The sequence below is a fragment of the Chlorocebus sabaeus genome, chromosome 2, assembly GCF_047675955.1.
Source record: "Chlorocebus sabaeus isolate Y175 chromosome 2, mChlSab1.0.hap1, whole genome shotgun sequence".
In the NCBI taxonomy this organism is placed as follows: Eukaryota; Metazoa; Chordata; class Mammalia; order Primates; family Cercopithecidae; genus Chlorocebus; species Chlorocebus sabaeus.
In genome coordinates, this window is record NC_132905.1 from 39,601,312 (window position 1) to 39,621,568 (window position 20,257).

The following is a 20,257-nucleotide window of genomic DNA, read 5'->3' on the forward strand; positions in this document are numbered from 1 at the left end:
GCCTCTATTAAAAATCATAATAAAGAGGTGTCCACCTCTTTCAGAACTGCACTGCAGAGGGAGGCAGGCATGCTGCCCAGGGCACAAAAACTAAGACACCCACCACAGGTAAGTCAGCCTGAGGGTTTGGGCATGTTTAAAGATGGCAGTGGGCTGGGCACGGTGGCTCATGCCTGTAATCCCGGCACTTTGGGAGGCAGAGGTGTGCAGATCACTTGAGGGCAGCAGTTCGAGATCAGCCTGGCCAACATGGTGAAACCCCATCTCTACTAAAAATACAAAAAAATGAGTGGTGTAGTTGTGTGCACCTTTAATTCCAGCTACTTAGGAGGCTGAGGCAGGAGAATCACTTGAACTCAGGAGGCAGAGGTTACAGTGAGCCAAGATCGCACCACTGCATTCCAGACCGGGCGACAGAGCAACTCTGTCTCAAAACATAATAAAAAAAAAAGATGGCAGTGGGAATTATTTTTTAGTTTTGAGGATTTGTTGCTACAGTTTTTGTGGAGGACAAAAGCAGCCTTTACAACACAGGGCAACTTCCTCCTCAGCTGTCTTCTCTAACAAGAAGACACACTGCCCAGCCTGGGCAACATGACGAAACCCCCATCTCTACAAAAATTAGCTGGGCGTGGTGGTGTGCACCTGTAGTCCTTGGTGCACTGCAACCTCCGCCTCCTGGACTCAAGCGATTCTCCTGCCTCAGCCTCCCAAGTAGCTGGAATTACAGGCACACACTACACCCGAACAAGCCTCAAGCCTGCTCAGAGCCCCGTGTGGTTCAGATGGTGGCAGCACTTTCTAGGAGCTCCCAGGGATGTGAAGTGGGGTGGCAGGAGTATGGCCTGGCACTGGACTGGCCAGGATGCCACCAGGAACCTCTGTGCAGGTGGCCCAGGCAGCCAGGCTGGTGGAAGAAACTGTCTCCCGCAGGGGCTGCCGGGGAGAAATCGCAGGGAATGCCCTGCCTGGAGTCCCAGATGGGGATGCCCACCCTGAGCTGGTGCCATCTGAGTTACCTTTCTAGCCAGGCCCCAGCCCAGTCAGGACCTGGCGCCATCAGGGCATTCAGGAACATGGAAACAACACTCACCCCATGGGCCACCCCTCACGACTTAAAGCCTCCTATGGCCTCCCCGTGATGTAGCACCTCAGAGCCCCGCCTCGCCCAGCCCTCTCCCCTGCACCCTCAGCTCAGCCCTGCTACTGGGTCGCCGTTGGTTCAACCAGGCAAACCCTCCTCCTCCTCAGGGCCCGTGTGCCGTCTCCTTTGTCTGGAAAACTGATGCCAACACTCCCAGGCCAGGTCAAATGCCATCCTGTGCCCCTGCGGTGCCAGGGGCTTCCTCTTCAGAGCAGCTGCTTAGATGTTAGATGTCCCTCTTGGCCGGGTCACCTCCCCTCCATGCCCCCAGTAATGGAGGGGACAGGAGGACACCCCCAGGGGCTAGTAGGACTGGCTTGGCCTTTGTCCTCCTGGAACCACTCTATGTGGGGTGGCGGTGACAAGTCCAGCTTGGTGAGAAGGCCAAGTCTTCCCACAGGAGTGTGGTCGAGCAATCTGGGCCCGGAGGAGGCTCTGTGTGGGTGACACTAGAACCCCTGTAAAATCTGCAGAGACATATCACCCCTCCCTCAGGCAGGACCCACCACCAGGGTGTCAGGGCCGGGGACCCTGAAGTGGGAAGACTTGTGTCAGCTCTTGTGAGCATCCACTCTGCAAGCGTAAGGGCATGAGGTGGGAACCGGGGGGCTTCCCAAGAGAGGTGCCCCCGGGGAGCTTTTGGCCTGGGAGGTACACAGGCCCCGCAGCCCAGACCTGTGAGAGACAGGAGGTGACACTGGAAGGGACCACTGCCTTTATTGCCTCTGTGCTGGGGTTCCAGCCTGGGCTTCAGAGGCCTCTGGGGGCAATAGGTGACCCTGGGCCCAAATTATTGCTACTTGGCCAGGTCACCTTGGGGCTTCCCATAGTGCCCTGAGAATGGGTGGGGTGAGGGCATGCAAATGATAAGAAAATGGCATGCAAACCAACCCAGAGGCCTCTGGCACATCCATGGGTGCTGGAAAAGTCAGAGCCTAGTGGCCTGGGAGGGCAACAGGGGCACCCAGGTCCAGCCCAGCCTCAGGGGCAAGGTTTGAGGGGTTGGGTCCCTGAGCATCAGCCCTGCTTCTGCTGCTAGCTGGGAAGGAGCAGAAGCCTGGCCCCAAGACAGCGGGAAGAAAGCAGGACCCTTGCTAGGCAGCCAGATGGCCCAAGGCCCACCCACACAGGGACAGAACCTGCCCTGGGTCGCTCAGCCAGGAGGGACCAGAATCCAGGTCTCCTGAGCCAGGCAGAAGCCAAAGTAGCTTGGAAGCTGCAGTGACAAACAATAAAATACATGGATAAATAAATCAATAATAAATAGAAAGCAAGCAGCCCAGTCCCTGATCCCTGGGCTGAGAGCCCTTCCACCAGGCCCAGGTCCAGGAGGAGGCAGGCCCTGGTCTTTGCGCTGGGTGGGCTGGCCAGGGCAGAAGGCTCCAGAGGGAGGGAGGCAGGGTCCCGGGGTCCTCGGCGTGTGAAGGTCTGGCTCAGTTGTTATTCATTATCCACCAGGAGGCTGGGGGTCAGAGGTCAGGGGGTCAGGAGCCCTCAGGAGCCCACTGCCCCTCCCAGGCGACAGTGAGTGGGGGTCTGCCGCACACCTGGGAAGAACACAGTGGTGAGGGTGTCCGGAGCCCGCAGGTGGTCGATGAGGACGCGCTGGAAGGCCTTGCTGCAGGGCGACTGCTGGTGCCTGCGGAGAGACGCAGGCTGCCATGACCTCGGTCTCCCTACTCCTGCCCCACCCTGCTGCCAGGATCAGACCCCGGCCCTTCTCACGCTGCCTCTGAAGCCTCAGTCCTCTCCTCTTTGACACGGGGACGCTGTGCAGGTAGAACAAAGGGCACCGCACACAGTGCTCGGCATAGGCATTGTCACATGCATGGTGACAAGTGTGTGTTCACTGAGTGCCTCCCGTGTCCCTGTGCTGTATTCAGCTCTTCCCAGTCACCTCCTTTAGCCCACAGGAGTTGGAACTGTTATCACTTCCATTTTGGAAAGGACTCCGGGGTCGGGCAGGTGGGGTCACTCATCTGAGGTCACAGAGCCAGTGAGCCGGAGAACAGGATTAGAACCCTGGCCTGACTCACTCCAGGGTCACAGTCTATGGTGTTAGCGGCCAGACTGGCACTCATACCTTCTCCAGGAGGCCTCATCCTGCCAGAACTCATACAGGGTGAAGGAGGCACCGTCCGGCATCTTCTGGGCAGACACACTGTGGGGCCAAAGAGATGGGCAGGCCAGGCCAGGGCTGCCACCACCTCTGCCTCCCTGGCCTGGGGTCTCATGGGAGCCCTGGCCCAGGACGGCCAGCCCCAGAACCCCTCTATGCCCCAGCACCCCTCCTCCCCTCAGCCATCCCACCTGCCAGCTGGGGACTCACTGCAGACAATGGCTCTGGGCCCCTGTGAAGTCCACATAGCAGCGCAGGGCTCGGTGGAAGTCCTGCAGACCTTCCTCTGCCACCTGGACCTGCCTCTGGGCCACGAGGATGTGCTGGTGGGAGAGGCAGTCGGTCAGCCGGTGTGGGGCTGGGCGCAGGGGAGGGACTGGCCGTGGCCTCTAGGAGGTTCTCAGCTATTTTTTTGTTTGTTTGTTTTTAAGACAGGATCTTATTCTCACCCAGGCTGGAGTGCAGTGGTGTGTGGGATCATGGCTCACTGCAACCAGGCTCAAGTAATCCTCCCACCTTGGCCTCCCAAGGTGCTGGAATTACAGGCATGAGCCACCTACACCTGGACCCCAGCCTTCTTGACTGATGCCAGATCCAACCTACCCTTTAGCTGGGTTCCTGCTGCCAACCTGCCCCCCAACCTCCCTGTCTCCATCGTCTCCCTGTCTCCAAGGGTGCTGCTTGATCCAGCCACTGTCCCTCCTGCAGTATGCCACCACTTCCTTCCTCCCTCCAGCTTCTGTCCACACTGCCCCAGACCTGGCTTTCAGAAATGCTGACGGGGAACCAAAGCCCAGAGAAGGGTGGCGGTTCCTGCAGGTTCTCAGAACCTGCCTGCCAGGCCTGGGGGCAGGGCACATGCGCATGGCAGAGAATGGGCGCAGCTGGCCCCATGAACCCCCAATTCATGAGCACCCCCAGACATGGCCATCCAGCCGCTTGCCCCTCTCCTGGGCTCACCGAATCAGGTCCCTTGGCCAGGTCCTCTTCATGCAGGGGTTCCAGCCGGGGGGCCTGTGAGGGCACAGAGTATGGGCCGCGCCTCCAGCATGGGCCTGGCTCGAGTGGATACCAGGAGGGTCCTCCCTCGTGGGGCCCTGGCCCCATGGCCCTCACCTTGCACTCGAGCTGGTCGATGAGCTCCTGGAGGCGGTTCACCTGGAGCTGCCACTGATTCTCGGCCTCTGAGCTGTGCCCTGTGGGTGGGGCCCGTGCAGGGTCAGGCAGGGGCCTCTCAGGCCTGGCAGGTTCTCAGAATGAAGTAAGGGGCAGTGAAAGAGTGGGCCTGGGGGAAGAGGGGATGCGGTGCCCGCCTTGGCCAGGCCTCCCACCCCGCCCCAGGCGCACCTGTGTCAGAAGAGCCGGGGGACCAGGTGGATGACCGGCTGACGCTCCTCAGGGCCCGGCGTCCTGTCCGCCGGCTGCCGCAGGGCCTACTCTGCGCCTCCATGCTCTCTGCATCTGACCTAGAGAAAGTGAGGCTCACAGGGCCGAGGACTGGGGCCCCAGGACGGGACAGGCCTGGGTGAGGAAGACAGGCCTCCTGAGACTCCGAGGCCTAGCCCCAAAGCCAGTCTCATCTCACCCCACCATGGCTTCCCTGCCATGGCTTCCGTGCCCAAAAATACAGGCTCTAGGATGCTGAGACTGTGGGGATTTGGAATGGGGGTACAGTGGGCGCTTGAGCACTAGCCCAGCAGGTCGGCAGCGCCCTTACATACCGCCAGCCACGGGCCTGGGCCTCCAGGGTATCTGACGCCCCCTCCAGCGAGCTCTGCAGGGCTTGCAGCTGGCTCACCGTCTCCCGCAGCAGGAAGCGCGTCACAAACTGGTCCACCTTGGAGGCCCTCTCGTACGCCTGCAGGCCAAGGGGGGACGGTCAGCATCTCCCAGCCTAGGCATTGATCTCTGAGTGGGTCCTCTGCCTCTTGCCCATCAGAGCAGCAGTGGCGGCGCCAAGAGCAGGGGCACGTAAACCCGGCACAGGCAGGAGGGTACTGAGACCCGATGGGCAGGGAGGGTCTGGATCCCTCCTTGTCCGGGCCTGGCCTCCCTCCCCGGAGGTGTGGAGCCAACACACAGCAGGCATCTGCCTGCCGACGTGCCTGGCTTTTCTGGACTTCACGGCCCTTTCCCTGATGGGGCTACCACCTTCAGCATTGTCATAGCCAGTGAGTCCCAGGCACAGCTAGGCTGGGTGGGGCTGTCACAAGGTATCCAAGGGCTAATGTTGACACGAAGCAAAATGATGGCCTGGTGTGGCCCCAGACTCACAATCTACGTGTTCACTCCCTCATTCATTCACTCATGCACACAACACTGGATGCTTTTTACTAAGAGCTGCTGATAAAGACAATCAGGTCACCGTCCTCACTCACACAGACACACAAACACACACCCGCTGGCACTGACCCCAATCGCCACTGCCAGCCTCCTCTCAGCCCCTCTCAGGGTGGCAGAGAGGCAGGGAGGCTGCCCACATGTTAGGCCCGGCGTGGCCCAGCATGGGATTCTGAGGCTTCTCAACTACCTTCACTTCCTGGAGCTTCTATTTCCTCATCTATCAAACAGGAAAGATGAAACTCAGCATATGGAGCTGCGAGAAGCTCCCAGGAGTTAATTCCTGCACAGGACTCAGCCCAGGGTCTGACACGTAAGCTCTCAATGCTAGACCTGCCAGCCGTCTATCGTCAAGGGTAACACAATAAAGGGCCTGCCCACTTACACACCCAGGAGTCACAGACGTCCTGAGAATTGCCTAACCCCCACCACACATACACACATGCAAACACACACACGTGCGCACCAGGGTGGGAGTCCTGGGGAGCTGTGGTCCAGGTGTCTGCCCTCTCCGAGGGGACTCCAGAGGTCCCATCCATCAGAGATTTCATCTCCTGCCACAACCTGCCTCAGTTCAGCCATCAGATGGGGCCTCCTGGGCCAGGCTTATGAGTTAGGAGGCAAGGACAGAGAAGAAGGTGGGTCTTTTCATTCTCAGACAGGCCAGGGTTTCTATCTCCATGAAATCTTTCCAAAAAATTCCTTTTTGGGTATTTGAAATGATTAGTTTCTGTTGCTTGCAACCAGAGAACACACAGAAGCACCCACTCAGAGCCAGGCACTGCTACAAGAATTTCATTTAGTCTTTTGTTTTTCCGAGACAGTCTCACTCTATCACCCAAGCTGGAGTGATATGGCATGATCTTGGCTCACTGCAATCTCTGCCTCCCAGGTTCAAGCAATTCTCCTGCCTCAGCCTCTTGAGTAACTGGGATTACAGGCCTGTGCTGCCACACCTGGCTAATGTTTGTATTTTTAGTAGAGACAGGGTTTCACTATGTTGTCCAGGCTGGACTCGAACTCCTGACCTCAGGTGATCCACCCACCTTGGCCTCCCAAGGTACTGAGACAACAGGCATTAGCCACCGTGCCGGGCCTCATTTAACCTTTGTAACAATTTATAGGAACCATAATTGACCCCATTTTGCAGATGAGAAAACAGGCCCAGAGAGATTTATTACCTGGGCTAAGGTCACATAGTAAGTTAGTGGCAGGGCCAAAATTCATACCCAAACCACAGAAATCCCCCTCTGTTGGCCACTAAGCACCTTACATGCATTGCCTCATTTATGATCATTAGCCCAGTTTTACAGCTGAGAAACCAAAAGTGACAAAGTGAGTGGAGCCCAGATTCACCTTTAGGCCCTGGGAGGCGGTGCTCAGAGCCTGCAATTGGTGAGGTCAGCCCATGAGGTCACAATGTTGCCAGGGCCCAGGGGGCAGAGCAGACGGAGTGTGGGCCATGGTCCCCAGTGGTGACCAGCCCTGCCATGGGAAACAATAGTTCCCACAAAAGGACCAAAGCACCCAAGCAGGCCCACAAGGAGAGGCCAGCTGACATGGACAAGGCCTGGTGGAAACAGTTTCTCAACCACCTCACTCGGAAGAAGCCGACTGTGAGTGTGGGGGATGGGGAACAGGGCTGGGGAGGCAGATGGGGGTCAGGGAAAGCTGGATAGGTGGGTAGGAGTCTAGGCCTTGTGTGCAGAAGTCCTAGGGGGTGAGGGAGGAATTCGAAAATCTCTCCCAAGGATGAGGATCCCAGGGGCCCATATGGGTATGGATGGGGGTCTTTTCAAGGTGGCTCACGCCTGTAATCCCAACACTTTGGGAGGCCAAGGTGGGTGGATCACTTGAGCCCAGGAGTTCAAAATCATCCTGGGCAACATAGGGAGGTCCCATCTCTACAAAAATAAAAAATTAGCTGGTTGTGGTGGCGAATGCCCATAGTCCCAGCTACTCAGAAGACTGAGGTGGACTGCGTGAGCTCAGGTCAGGGATGCAGTGAGCCGTTGACAGCACCACTGTACTCCAACCTGTAGGACAAGACCCTATTTGACTCAGTCTTTAAAAAAAAAAGAAAAGAAAAAAAAAAAAAAAAGCCCAGAAGGGAGGGCAGAGATTCCAGAACCAGAAAGTGTATGAGACTGGAGAGCCCAGGGAGGTGAGCACGAGTGGGATTCTCTCCCAACCCTGGACAAACGGGTGGAGGTCCCAGCACGGAGAATCAGTCCTAGTTGGTACTACTGAAGCTAGGAGCAGGTGGGATTCCCTTGTGTCCTCTCCCCAGCTCCTAGGCTCACAACTTCCCTGCCTCCCTCTCAAATGAGCAGAGGCCCTGGACCAGGCAGGGGTTGGGGGTGTTGAGAGCCCCCAACATCCCAGGGCCTGGAAGGGATCTCATAAACTTAGACGGAGCTGGTCTCAGGAAGTCGGTCTGGGATGGATGAGGGTTTCCAGAAGGGAGGCGGAGTCCAGGGCGCCACGCAGGGAAGGGAGAGCTTCCCCGCGGACAGGGGTCCCCTCCAGCCCTGTGCATCGGAGGATGACAGGACCCGGTGGATGAGGGTCCCAGGAGCAGGGCGGGGCGGCCCCGGGTCGTGGGCTCGGCCCTGGCGCGCTCTCCCCCTCACGCTCCTGTTCCACCCCCAGGCCAGGATCGTGCTGATCCTCCACCTGGACAAGCGACAGCCGCTGGCCAAGGCTGGGCGACCGATTGACTACGCGTCGGGTGCCGGGCTGGGCTCCCCGGCGGCACCCAGGTTGCGCGGAGCGGGAGAAAGCTGCGAGCGCGAGCTGAAGATGCCGGTGCTCCTGCTGCTGCTGCGGTCCCCGGGAAAACCTCCCAGCGAAGCCGGGCCTGCAGAGGAGCAGCCACGCAAACGGTGCCGCTGCCCTCGCCCGCAGCTCTAAGCGCTTGGCCCAGACCCCGCCCAATAAAGAGTGCGTGGCAACCCTGGAGCCTGTGAGCCCTGTCGGAGGCGTCTGGGAGGTGGAGTCGGGCTGGGCAAAGCTGAGCCCAGGAGCCGCACAGGGTTGAACGGGGCGTATTGAAGGCAGAGCCACCGCCACGTCTGGAGCCAGGGCTGTCTTTTGCTTTCTCCTTACATGTGCCAAGGGTCAGAACAGAACCCCACACCTTGCTACAGTGGCGGGAGGCAGTTTCCCTTCCCCAACACTCCAAACCCTGGTCACATCCCGCTCAGTCTGCAGGCTCAAGGGAGGTGGGCTTGGGCAAACCCAGGCGTGGCCACGCTAGTGAGGGGGACCTGCTTCCGGCAAAGCCTGACATCCCCCCACAGTAATCCCTCTTAGGCATGAGGGAGGCTCCCAGGCCAACAGGCACCATCCTGGGTAAGAACAGCCAGGGCGGCAGTCAGCTGGGGCAAGGCCTGAAACGTGGATTCTGCCTGTGGACGCACCCAGGAGAAGCTGGAAGCCCTCTGGCACTTCACTCCTACACATCGTACTTGGTAACCCCAAAGCACTCAGGCCCTCCAGTCTTCCCCAAGGTACCTCTGTCTCCCAACCTACCCTGTATCTCCTTCCCCACATGACAAAGACTTCTTCCAAACCACTCACCTGTCTAGAGCAGCTCACTCCCCTGCTCATAAGCTTTCAATAGGTCTCCATTACCAACAGGGAAAAAGCCCACAGCCTCAGTCTCACTCCCCAAATCACTTAGAAGCAGCCCTGCCTGCCACACTTTCTGTGTGGGATCCTGCTGCTGCTTCTCACTCTCCCAGGTCCCAAATCCAGCTCCACACGCAATGCCACTCCTGGCCTGCTGAACCTGCAGCCTACCTTCCTGTCACACCCTGGTAACCAACCTCAGGATGCCCTCTTTTGGGGGCAGATGCAGCAGGACTGAAGTCCCAGCTCACTAGAGCCACCAGCCCAGCTTCTGCTGAAGATATACTTTTGTCACCGTCACCATGATGAACATCTCCTCCACCTTGCCTGCACCAGGCTGGAGGCTGCATAACATCACCCCTGCTAATTGTGAGAACTGACTCTTCCCTACCATCCACATGGTTACAATCAGGGTAACCACCTTCTTCCATGGGGCCGCACCTCCTGCCCATACAGTGATTGGCCCAAGCTGGTCCTGTCAGCCCCTCCCCCTAGGACTGTAGTTCAGAAACTGTATGAGACCATGCTCTCTACTTGAACATGCACAGGCTAAGTCAATCTTCAGAATAAAAACACAATGCAGGCCAGGCACAGTGGCTCACGCCTGTAAACGCAGCACTTTGGGAGGCTGAGACGGGCGGATCACGAGGTCAGGAGATCAAGATCATCCTGGCTAACACGGTGAAATCCCTTCTCTACTAAAAATACAAAAAATTAGCCGGGCATGGTGGCGGGTGCCTATAATCCCAGCTACTCGGGAGACTGAGGCAGGAAAATCGCTTGAACCTGGGAGGCAGAGGTTGCAGTGAGCTTAGATCATGCCACTGCACTCCAACCTGGGTGACAGCGAGACTCCGTCTCAAAAAAAAAAAACCACCACCACCACCACAATGCAGTGCACATCCTGGGTTCCCTACAGCCCTGCAGTCAGATTCTGTTCCTGAAACCTGATTTCACCCTTGCTCTTGGTATCCATAACATATAAGATCCTTGTAATAAAGTCCTTATTTTGGCTTACATTCACCCGAGTCTTCTACCTGCAACCAAATTGGTCCTGAAGAGGATGAGGCTTTGCCGAGACAAGAAGTGGCCTCTTTCCTGTGTGGTGGGATTATTACTACCTTTTGGAGAAAACCAAACCCAGAGAAAGATCAAGACTAGGTTAGGACTGCACAGTGAGTCAGCTTCAGAACTGAGTCTTGCTGGGTGCGGTGGCTCACATCTGTAATCCCAACACTGTAGGAGTCCAAGGCAGGTGGATCACCTGAGGTCAGGAGTTCCAAGACCAGCCTGGCCAACGTGGCGAAACACTGTCTCTACTAAAAATACAAAAATTAGCCAGGTATGATGGTGCACGCCTGTAGTCCCAGCTACTCAGGAGGCTGAAGCAGGAGAACAGCTTGAACTCGGAAGGCAGAGGTTGCACTGAGCTGAGACTGCAACACTGCACTCCCAGCCTAGGAGACGGAGACGCTGTCTCAAAAAAAATAAAAACTGAGTCTCAAATTCAGGCCCACGTGAATCCATCCATGGAAGCCCCTAAAGGTAGGGCCAGAGCCTGTCGCGGCTCTTCAGGGAAGCTGTAGATCTGTGACTAAAAGCTTTTTCTTCAGCACTGGGAAGGTAAGGGCCACACATCTGGCCAGAGTACATCAGATAACTCTAAGTGGTTTGAGAAAGGAATCAGATTGATTGTGCTGGGCTGCTGAAGCCAGACCCCTGGATGCCAAAATCACTGCCCTTGGCTCTGTCCAGGAGAGAGGATGGGTCCAGGGAGTTGTCATAGGGTAGGGGGCTGTGGAAGGGCAGCTGCTGGGGAGTGAGGTCACAATGAGACCAATCTAAGTTCTTTTCTGCCTTCTGACCAGCTAGCTCCTCCCCCCTCCACAACCGGGAACTTCCGTCAAGCCCAGGTGAGAGGTGCCAGGAGGCTGCCTGGGTCCCCAAGGGGGATATATGTCCAAACAGCCTTATCACAAGGCCCCTTCACCTTCAAAGTTCTGCTCCTCCTGGGGGCTTCTTAGGATCTAAAAGGATCAGTCCTAGCCATCTCGTCAGCCATCTCAGCAAGCGCTGACGGGGAGGAACAGCAAAGGAGAGGCGAGTCCGGAGAGTGTGGGGGTCCCGTGCAAGGCGTGGAGCCTGGAGCCCGGCGCCGGAGGAAGACGAAGAGGGTGAGATGCGGCTGGAACCCAGCCAGAGCAGAGACTGAAGCCTGAACTAGGGGCCGGGCCTCAGGCCTAGGGACTAGGCACGAGCTGAAGAGGCGGCGGACGGCCCGGAACAAGAGGCGGGCCTTTCAGACCAGAGGGCGGAGCCAAGAGCTGAGAGGGGTGGTGATCTGGTCCAGAAGAGGAGGAATTTAGGCCCCGGAGGCAGAGCCAAGGGCTCAAAGGGACCACTCCCTAGCACAGAGGCCGGGAGGTCTCGAGCCGACTAAGCCGAATGGCACGAAGGAGCGGAGCCTTCAGCCCCGGGGCTGGACGGAGCCCGAAGGTAGCGTCGGTGTCGGGGAGCCGCCGTGTGCACCGACCGCCCTCCCTGGGCCGCATCGCGGTGGTGGTGGACCAGGGCTCGGGTTTCACCAAGGCGGGCTTCGCGGGCGAGAACCAGCCGCGAATAGTGCTGAAGAGCTCCAGCCTGGTGCCCAGCTGGGACCGGCCGGTGCTGCCCGGCGCGCCGGGCTGTGAGCTGGCAGGCGGCGTCGCGCGGGCACACCCCATCAAGCACGGCGTGGTGGCGGACTGGGAGGCGCTGGAAGGGCTCTGGGAGCGCCTGCTGGTGGGCGGCCTGCGGGTGTGCCCAGAGCAGTGGCCTGTGCTGGTGAGCGACTCGCCGTCGGCGCCACCCGCAGGCCGCGAGAGGGTGGCGGAGCTGCTGTTCGAGACCCTGGCAGTGCCCGCGTGCCACATGGCTAGCACCGCGTTGTTGGCGCTCTGCTCCACTGGCGCGTTCAGCGGGCTGGCCATAGAGGCGGGCGCAGGCGTGTGCCACGCCACGCCCATCTACGCGGGTCACTCGTGGCACCAGGCCACCTTCCGGCTGAACGTGGCAGGCAGCACCCTGTCGCGCTACCTGCGGGATCTGCTGGTGGCGGCGAACCCTGACCTCTCGCAGCACGCCCTGCCCCGCAAGGCCATCACACATCTCAAGAAGCGCAGCTGCTACGTGTCCCTGGACTTCGAGGGCGACCTCCGCGACCCCGCCCGCCACCGTCCGGCCAGTTTCAGCATGGGTAACGGGTGCTGCGTCCGCCTTAGCAGCGAGCGATTCCGCTGCCCCGAACCCATCTTCCAGCCAGGCCTGCTGGGCCAGGCTGGGCCGGGGCTGCCCGCGCTGGCCTTCCGGGCGCTGCAGAAGATGCCTGAAACGCTGCGGACACGACTGGCAGATACCGTGGTGCTGGCCGGCGGCTCTACGCTGTTTCCTGGCTTCGCGGAGCGCCTGGACAAGGAGCTGGAGGCGCAGTGCCGGCGGCACGGCTACGCGGCCCTACGGCCCCACCTGGTGGCCGAGCATGGGCGTGGCATGGCTGTGTGGACCGGCGGCTCCATGGTGGCCTCCCTTCACTCCTTCCAGCGCCGCTGGATAACCCGGGCCATGTACCAGGAGTGTGGCTCCAGGCTGCTGTACGATGTGTTCAACTGAGTTAGGCTGGACTGGGGGGTGGCACTGCCGTGGGGGACAGCTATCTAAAGAGTCAGGTGTTTGGAGCTGGCAGGGTCCTCCTGGAGGTTGGAGCTTACTGGATGGGTCACCCCCAAACCCTTTCTGGGCCAGAAGGAGGTATTTAGGACCCGTGGGACCCTCATTTTCAACTGCAATTTGAATCTCCCCAACCTCTGTCAGTTCAGAGAATGCCAGTCCAGCCGCCTACCCCCAGGGCCCTACTTCATGGCAATAAAGGTGATGCCCCCACTTGTGTCCATGCCACAGATATGGGAGTTCCTCCAATCCCTCGTCATGCCAGGCCCCAAGGGGCAATCCTTTGAAAAGCTACTAAATCTCATGTGAAAGTCACCAGCAGGAGGAGCCCTGTCCCTAGCTGCGTGCTCAGGTCATTGTTGACGATGAGTGCCTGCTTCCCCTTCTGTAAAAAGTGGGGTCAGACGCACTCCTGGGCCTGCTCACTCCCCCTTACAAGAGCCATGGAGCAAAGGGAGGTGGTGATATTTCTTGAACACACAAAGTGAAGGGCAGCTTAGTTTCTGGAAGTCACCACTCAAGGGCCTCAAGCCCTGGCTATCAGCCCTGTTTGTGCTTGTGCATACACATGTCCACATGTGCACACAAACGCGTGGGTGCTCACGTACCTGCCTACTCACGTATGTCCTCGGGCCAGGCCCTGCCCTGTGAACCTGTGAGCACAGCCTTCCACACCTAGTCCAGCCCTGAATGATATCCCACGACAGTTGTGACGGGCCAGCAACTAAAGCACCAGCAGCCCCTAGTATGAAGCACCTACTGTTTGCCAGATATTATTCTGGGTGCTGGAGACAGAACAAAACGACAAAAATTCCTGCCTTCGTTCTCACTTGTCACAGTGATGTATGGAGAGCAGCTCTATTGTTACGATGGTTTACAGATGAAGAAACAGGCCCAGAGAGGTCAAGGGGCACAGCTACAAAGTGGGAGCCAGGATTTGAACCCAAGCCCCTAGCTCTATAACCCTGAGTCAAGACTGTGGAGGATCCCACAGCACAGCAGATGCCCGCTGCCTCACAGTGGGCCCCCCACCGTCAGCCACTCCACTCACCAGCTTGGTGGCATCCATGGCAGCGAGCACTGCACGGTTCAGCGATTCCAATGCAGCCAGCACCGGCCGGTAGACACCCAGGTGCTCTGCGAAGTAGTCTGCAGGCAGAAGAGGTGCTTGAGGGTTCCTGGACCCCCACCCATCTACCCACCCTGGGATTCTGGCCCCCTGGAATTCCTCAGCAGCCAAGCAGGCCTTATATCCTGAGCTCAGCCCAACCTGTCCCATCAGGAGACCAGCAACAGTCCCTTGCCACACCTACCCTGGGGCCCAGGGGCCCCAGGAGACAAGAGCTCCCGTGGGCCTACTCACCACACAGTTTTTCCGTTTCTAAATTGCTGCAGGGAAAAGAGAAGGCACACTTCAGACCTGGGCCTGGTAAACTGGGACTACTGGGGCCAATACCCCATCTCCCACCCCACCAACTCCCAGCTCAGTCTAACATGAAGGCCACTTCTGCTCCGCCCCAGATTAAGTTGCTCCTGCGGACAGAGTCCTTGCAGGGTCGCAGAATGGGTTCTACTGCCCCAACTAATCACTCTGAGGGCAAAGATTCAGACCCATTCTTGGCTTCCAAGAGGATCTCAGGCCAGGGGAAGACGGATGTGGACACAGGCCAGCGAGAAGTGGTCAGAGCTGCGAAGGGGAAGCCAGGTGCAGGGAAATCCAGGGACAGCACGGGGTATTTAGTTGATAGGTTAGGGAGGGTTTCCTAGAGGAGGAGCTGCCTAAGTGAGGCCCTGAAGGACAAGGAACTGGCTGGGGAGTCGGGCCAGGAGGGGAGGGGGAGTACTGTAGACGAAGGTTCCAGCCCAAGTCTCAGGAACCTGAGACTGACCCTCAGGAAATGGGAGAAGGGAAGTAGAGGGAGGTACAGCGGTTCGTGCATGTGCACCCCTGGGAGCAGGCACAGGGAGGAGCGTGCACACTCCTGCCAAGACGTGTAGATGTGGGAGCACACACGGGGTAGATGGTGTGCGTGTTCGTGCACTGCATTCTTGGGTGGAAGCAGGCGGGGCCCAGCTGTCCCCAGGCATCCTCGGGTCGCTGTGGGAAGCGGGAATGGGGAGCTGAGCCATGGGTGGTGACTCAGACTTGGCTATTTCGGAGTCCCAGCTGGAAGCAGTGTAGTGGGCAAGGCTGTAGCTGGAGACGGGGTAGGCAGGCGGGTAAAGCTGGAACCGAGCCCTGGTACCTTTCTCCCTGCCCCCCTTCCTCGTCCTACAAAAGGAACCAAGGCAGCAGGGGACACAGTGGGGTAAAGACAACCCGGCCTGGCATCTACCCACGGCCCCTTCTCGTACTCACTCGGTAAGATGCCCATCAATGCCGCTGAACAGTTCCTGCAGCTCCCCCGGGCTGAGAACCCCATCAGCAAAGTAATTCTGGAATTCCTCAAATGAGAGCTTCCCATCATCTGGTGGCAGGGGGAGGACAGGGAGCAGAGGAGGTATCCCTGACCCTGATTGCACCCCTGCCACCAGGTCGAGGGTCCCAAAGGCCTCATAGCATCTGACAACCACCTAACCAGGTGGGATGGGATTCTGAGCTCAGTGGGGAGCCTGTTTGGGACAAAAGGACTGGGGTCCTCAAAGGTGTCCAATGAAGGCAACAGAACCTACTTTGCAGGCACCAAAGGGACAGGGCAGTACACAGCATTGGGTAGGAACTCAGTAAACATTTGCCAAACGAAAAAACAAGCAACAGGCTGTGACATGGCCACAGTGTGGCAGGGCCTAGACGTCACCTGGAAGGATTTGGGGACCAGCCTCACTACAGGGCACAAGGAACCTCCACTCTCTGGACCCAGGACCTTCACAGAGAAGCCACGGGGAGGCAGATGGAATCTTCCTACTAGTTGGAGCCTCTGTAGGCAGCAGCAGGCTGGTTCAGAAGGGAAGGAGCTCCCCATCACAGGCGCATGTGAGCAGAGGCTGGGAGCGCTTATGTGGCACAAAGACATGGGATGTGGTCTGAATGATACATGAGGTCTCTGAGCAGATGGATGTGGCGAGCTGAGCCGGAGGAGAATCTGAACCTCCACAGACAGAATGCCCTGGTCCAAGTGAGGGCATGTGTCCTGATCAATGGGTTGGGACAAACAACACCCATCAATTTGAAGAGACCCACAGAGAAGGGCAAGGAGTGGGGACAGGACCCCGTCTCTAGGAGGATGAAACACAAGAGGGCATGAAGACCCAGATGAAAGGCGTCCCAGGCTGATTGTGAAGCTCAGACCCTCCACCGGCCACACAAGGTACAGTGGGCTGATCCAGGTCACCTAGGAGGAGCAGCCTGTTGCTGGATGGGTCCCCTAGGGCTCGTGCTTTAGCTTCCAAGGTTCTCCTAGACCAGGGTCTGAGACTGCCCGGGACCCAAGGCAGGAGGAGCCGACTCCTTTGGCACTGGACCCAGCTTTATCCTTGCCCAAGGCATGGGTTTAGTTGCGTCCTCCAAGACCTCCCTGGTCCAGATGGTTGGTCACGTGACAAGTTACTGAGCCCTCTAAAAACCTGAGTAAAATCTCCAAAAAGGTCTCACCTCCATTACCTCACTCTTCCAAGTGCCTCACACAAGGAGCCTGGGACTAAACACTGCAAAGACCCAAGTTCAAGCCTATCAATTAAAGGCTGTGTGACCTTAGGCAACCTGCTTCACCTCTCTAGGCCTCTGCTCCTTTACGAAATAGGGTGAATTCCAATCTAGCTGGTGGTTGTGAGGACAACAGGAGGCCATGAAAAGGAAGTGCCCATCGCCGTGCCAGGGTGCTGTGTGAAAGTCAGCCCCTACCTCTAGCCCCTGGCCAAACCACATTCCCGCCACTCTCCATCCTGCCAAACTTGGCTGAGAACAGCACCTCCTCTGGGAAGGATGCCTTGATTGATTCTCCTGTTTTGGGCCTCCAAGATTTGTCTTGACTCTTGACTTCCCACCCAACCTTCCAAGTCTCCCTGGGCCTTCTGGATGCTTCCCACCCTGCCCCACTCTGGGACCCAGGGGAAGCCACACTCACCATTCTTGTCTGCTCTGCGGAAAACCTAGAGGACAAAGGGACATGAGGGGAACTGTGAGTGCCACCCAGGAAGCCAGAGGCCCCCACTCAACCCAACAGGGTCCCAGCTGGCTGGCCTACCCCCTGCCTTGCCTTTCCTCCTGCCCAGCCTGGTCCCAAAACCCCTGCCCAGCTCAGCCCTGCAGGAGCTTTTCCTGCAAGCAGGGCGCAGGAAGAGCACGCAGCGGGTGCCACCTCCACTCACTTCTCCTGCAGGGCCTGGCCTCGTTGGGGGTGCTCCTGGCCAGTTCCCTGTGTCCCCACCTCCCACACCCAGAGTGCAGCCCAAGTTCTATCTAATACCTCAGCCCCTGGCACAGTTCCAGCATGAGGAAGGTTGAGGAAATGGGCCGGCTTGCGGCCTAGGAATCCTGCACAGCCGTCCTAGACCTGAGCCCCGAGCTCTGCTGTGTGGCCATGGTCTATCCCAACTGCCCTCTCTGAGTTGTTTCCTTGCATGCTGTTGAAGACAGCAGGCAGTGGCTACTCTGTCTCTGCAGGTGCCTGAGTTACCCACTAGCAAATAGATCAGGAGCAGCTGGGGTTAACTCTTTCAGGGCTGGGGCTTCCTATGGGGCTGATAGTGAGGACCTTTGGCAGGCATGTGTGCACACACACAAGTCCAAGGGGGAGTGCGGGTGGCAGAAGGCAAGGTCAGCAGATTTCATTTATGAAGTGAAGATGAAGAGCAACAGAGGCAAAGAGGAGCAGAGTCAAGACAGGTCCCCATCTCTCTTAGTGACCTGCTCCCAGGTCACCCAAAGCAGCCCAGCAAAGGGGAGACTGGCAGGCCTGGCAAGCAGGGGTGGGCCAAGCCTGGGCTGAGAGCCCCCATGAACTCCAGGTCCTGAACGCCAACCCCCTCCAAGATCCTGTTTTTTCAGCGTCAGCAGGGCTCAGAAAGACTCTAACCTCTAGCCTAACTCAGAGAAGCTCTGCCACTGGCTGAGGGACACACAGCAAGCCAGGGAGGCCCAGGTGGGGTAGATGGAGATCTTGGGAGCGGGGAGGGGTGCTAAGCTGGGAATGGGGACACCTGGGGTCACCCTGTTGTTCCCCTGCCTCCATGACTGACCTGGGACATATCCCCTCAGGCCTTGGTTTTCCTACCTGGGAAGAGGGAGGGTCAGGTCCCTTCCAGCCAGGGATGTGGTCAAGGTGCTGAGTCACTAGGGGCAGTGGGACGGGGGCGGGAGACAGCTTTGCCTCCCTCTGGAGTTGGGGCATGAGGGGGCCAGGACAGAGCGTAGCACAGGTGGAGATAGGGCTCAGGGCCGTGGCTGGTGCCCATGGGGGCTGCAGGGCCACCCGTGGTCCCATGGGAGGGTGACTCTGTGCAATCCTTACCAACTGTAGGACTCTGCTGCCCTGGAGTGGGGCCTGAAGGACTCTGGGGGCGGCACCAGAGTCAGAAGTGAGGGGCCCCTTGTGCTTCCAGGCTCCCCTTCCCCAGTCAGCCCAGCCTGCGGCTGCTACAGAGTGGGGTGACCGCTGCTGTGATTGTCGACAGCTCCCCCCCAACACCAGACACACAACTGGGGTGGGCTGAGGGGTGGGGGGCAGCAGGGGCAGTGACACTGGAGCAGGGACAAGCGGAGACGTAGACGAGACAGAGAGACAGAACAGGGGACACAAAGGCAGAGAGGTCAAGAGAAAACAGAGACAGCAGGGCCAGAGAGAGAGGCAGAGACCCAGAGACAGCGGCGGGGCCCGAACAACCCCGGAGGGTGAGACTAACAGAGACTCGGGCGGGGAGACACCGCGAGCACAGCCCGCGCCCACTCACGTCCTGGAAGAGCGCATGTCCGGCGGGCCCGGGGTCTGGCGCGAGCTGCGGGTGCCGCGGAGGCGGGGGCGGGGGCTGGGGCTGGGGCTGGGGCTGGGGCGCGGGCGGCCGGAGCAGGCACACGGTGAGCAGCCCCACGCACGCCATGGCGCCGCCGCCCGCTCGCTGGGGCTCGGCTGCGGTTGCTCCCGACCCTGGACGCCGCGGCGGACTCAGTGGGGCTGGGGGCCGCCCCTTGGCGCCGGCGCCGACGCGCGGGCTCAGGCCCCGCCCCCGCCCCGCCCCCGCGGACGCCGGGTTCCGGGTCTGGAGATTGAGCGCCGGGTTCCCTCGCCTCAAGGTCCAACTCCAGCGTCGCAGGCCTCCGCGCTTCCGCGGCCACGGCGGAGGGGGAGGCGCCCGAGGGTTCGGGTTCCGCGACGGCCTGCCTGGAGCAGAACCTAGGGGCTGCGCGCCCACCCGGAGGGACAGGGTGACCAAGCCAGTGCCGAAGAGTCAGGGTGCTACGAGTGGGTAAAACCCACCAGGACTTCACCTTTCGGGGCGTCTGTATCCTCATTTGCAAAAATGGTACTGGTAGACACCCTATGGGATTGTTGGGACTCATTCAGTGTCAAGTGCTTACAACGGGGGCTGGCGTAGAGGAAGCCCACAGGTCCGTGTGGCCGACTCCCAGGCATCCCGACGCCCGCCCTCTCTGGCACTCAGCGCGGCCCTTTCCCCTCCTCTCGGTGGCTTTGGCCCTCCCTTCAACCCGTTCTCCACACAGCAGCCAGGGGGAGCTTTTAAGATGCGAAAGAGGTACCACTTCGGTCTCCAATGACTCCTTGGCCCCCGAATAAAGCTTAAGACTGAACGCCCCGCTCCAGGAGCACCACTCTGACCCTCACCTCAGGACCGCAGCCACACTACTTTCTCCGGTCCTCTGTCCCTCTCCCTCCTGCCCACGGCCTTTGCCCGTCGTGTTCTTTGCTTGTTTTCTTCCTCTGGTTAACTCCTACCTATTCTACAGCGCTGAACTCAAGCACGCCTTCCAGGAAGCTTTTCCTGATTTTCTCATTTAAGTAGATCTCCTTCAGACCCTGAGAGCACCAAGAAGGGAGGTTAACACTCATGTCCCCAGAACTGCTAAATACCTGACACAGAACCAGTCCACTGTCATTTGTTGCATGTTTACTAATGTCCAGAAACGTCTGGAAGGAAGACAGCAAACTGGCTGGCTGGGAAAAGGAGAGGCCACTCATTAAGCTGCACTTCGGGCAGCACTGAGTAGCATTCTTGGCTTTCTACAAAAACCTTTACTGGATCGGCTTTTGAGTTAGGACCAAAATAGCGATGAAGCTGACCTTTCTTCGAGTTCTGAGACAAATCAAATCGAGCAGGGACGGAGAGAAGGGAAGCGGAGAATGGGCATTTCCCCAGCAACC

General features: G+C 58.7%; 3 protein-coding genes across 5 annotated transcripts; 2 read left to right on the top strand and 1 right to left on the bottom strand.

Annotated features, from left to right (window-relative positions):
* Positions 1-1,836: 1,836 nt before the first annotated feature.
* Positions 1,837-20,248, bottom strand: NECAB3 (N-terminal EF-hand calcium binding protein 3). 3 transcript variants are annotated; one of them, XM_008021107.3, is made up of 13 exons: positions 18,831-19,075; positions 17,006-17,030; positions 15,301-15,409; positions 14,305-14,330; positions 13,993-14,090; positions 4,985-5,121; positions 4,611-4,729; positions 4,380-4,459; positions 4,224-4,277; positions 3,474-3,586; positions 3,228-3,305; positions 2,692-2,783; positions 1,837-2,606 (listed from the first exon to the last, which is right to left on the bottom strand). In XM_008021107.3, the coding sequence occupies exons 1-13, from the start codon at positions 18,975-18,977 to the stop codon at positions 2,578-2,580; spliced, it is 1,107 nt and encodes a 368-aa protein (XP_008019298.1). In that variant the 5' UTR covers positions 18,978-19,075; the 3' UTR covers positions 1,837-2,577. The 3 variants fall into 3 exon arrangements, with proteins under 3 accessions (XP_008019298.1, XP_008019287.1, XP_072864057.1); XM_008021096.3 differs by having other exon boundaries at positions 4,224-4,459; positions 18,831-19,078; XM_073007956.1 differs by lacking the exons at positions 1,837-2,606; positions 2,692-2,783; positions 3,228-3,305; ... (3 more) ...; positions 4,611-4,729; positions 4,985-5,121 and having other exon boundaries at positions 14,007-14,090; positions 15,301-15,554; positions 18,831-20,248.
* Positions 7,027-8,783, top strand: C2H20orf144 (chromosome 2 C20orf144 homolog). The gene is made up of 2 exons (XM_008021073.3): positions 7,027-7,219; positions 8,256-8,783. Exons 1-2 carry the CDS (start codon positions 7,094-7,096, stop codon positions 8,514-8,516), a joined length of 387 nt encoding a protein of 128 aa, XP_008019264.1. The 5' UTR covers positions 7,027-7,093; the 3' UTR covers positions 8,517-8,783.
* ACTL10 (actin like 10) lies at positions 11,592-13,171 on the top strand. The gene has a single exon (XM_008021062.3). The coding sequence runs from the start codon at positions 11,682-11,684 to the stop codon at positions 12,882-12,884; it is 1,203 nt and encodes a 400-aa protein (XP_008019253.1). The 5' UTR covers positions 11,592-11,681; the 3' UTR covers positions 12,885-13,171.
* Positions 20,249-20,257: the final 9 nt, after the last annotated feature.